The following is a 1,184-nucleotide window of genomic DNA, read 5'->3' as shown; positions in this document are numbered from 1 at the left end:
CGGCGGAGTGTCCCACCGTGCCGCAGTGAAAGGCCGAGTGGTGCCCCCCGTAGATTTCCCCCACCAGCCTCTTCATCTCCTCCAGGGAGCTGGTGAGCATCAGGATATAGTTTCTGGCTAGCAGGAGGGTGGCGATTTTGGAGAGTTTTCTCACGGAAGGTCCGTGGGCGTAGGGCATCACCTCCCGCAACCCGTCCATGGCGAGGTTGAGGTCGTGCATCCTCTTACGCTCCCGGCCGTTGATCTTCAGCCGCAGCTGCTGCAGGTCCTGCTCCGAGAGCTGCTTCTTGATTTTGTACTTGCTGCCTTCCCCTCCGGCCTTGGAGCCGTTCCTGGAGAGGCCTTCCCCGGACATCTTCTGCACCAGGTCGTTCTGGGTGGAGGAGACGGAGTTGAGCCGGCTGTCCTGGTGGTGGTGATGGTGGTGGTGGTGGTGGTGGTCTCTCAGGTACATCTCATCCATGTCTGGCGAGGAAGCTCTGCTGGAGACAGAGCTGGAGTCAGAATTCATTGTATTCGGGCTTCTGAGCAAGAAACTCTTCCTTGCTCTGGAGGTGGCGGAACAAGACAACTCTCCTTCGAAAAGCAACGAAAACGGAACGAAAAAGAGATAAACGGACGGCAGGCTCTGCCAGCGAAGGGCTGGAAATGCTGGAGGAGGAGGAAAAAAGCCCCTCAGCCCCCTCTCTCACCAGTCTCTCCCCTCTCTCTCTCCCCCGGTTACTCGGCCAGTTTACAGGATGGCTAGTTAGTGTATGCTTGGACTAACCTCAGCCTGAGAAAGAGGGGCTTTTATAGAGCTGCAGCAGAGAGCAGAGACAAAAGGAGCCCTCCTATGTATAATGGTCTAGTTAGGATGACGTGCCATTATTCAGGGCGGTGCGCTTTGACTGTCCCATTTAGCAAGGACCCCTATTCATATTCATTGTGGTGCCACCCGGGACACCTCAGCCACGGACCATCAGGAGTCAAGGAGACACAAAACCCCTCTGATTGACACCGCACACTCATCGCTCCGTGTGCGCGCCATCTCCTCCCCCTGCCCCTCATTTCCAATATAAAACCGCATCCCGTCTCCAGTAGGGAGGCGAGGGGCTGCGGGGGGCTGCGCGCCTGCTCGGGGCCGGCGAGGAAACCCCGGCCGCGGGCGGCAGCGGGCAGGAGCAGCCCGGGGAAGTCCCCCC

The 1,184-nt window shown here is 58.7% G+C and overlaps 1 protein-coding gene across 1 annotated transcript in view; it reads right to left on the bottom strand.

The window, feature by feature from the left end:
• OLIG3 (oligodendrocyte transcription factor 3) overlaps positions 1-511 on the bottom strand; it is a 42,105-nt gene extending 41,594 nt beyond the window's left edge. Inside the window, exon 1 of the mRNA XM_019472628.1 lies at positions 5-511. Within this exon, the coding sequence (XP_019328173.1) occupies positions 5-511 (507 nt within the window). The remainder of the gene's footprint in view (positions 1-4) is intronic.
• Positions 512-1,184: the final 673 nt, after the last annotated feature.

This window comes from Aptenodytes forsteri, unplaced genomic scaffold, assembly GCF_000699145.1.
Source record: "Aptenodytes forsteri isolate BGI_AS27 unplaced genomic scaffold, ASM69914v1 Scaffold82, whole genome shotgun sequence".
Classification (NCBI taxonomy): Eukaryota; Metazoa; Chordata; class Aves; order Sphenisciformes; family Spheniscidae; genus Aptenodytes; species Aptenodytes forsteri.
The sequence above is the reverse complement of the archived record's forward strand: the minus strand, read 5'-3'. Positions and strand labels throughout refer to the sequence as shown.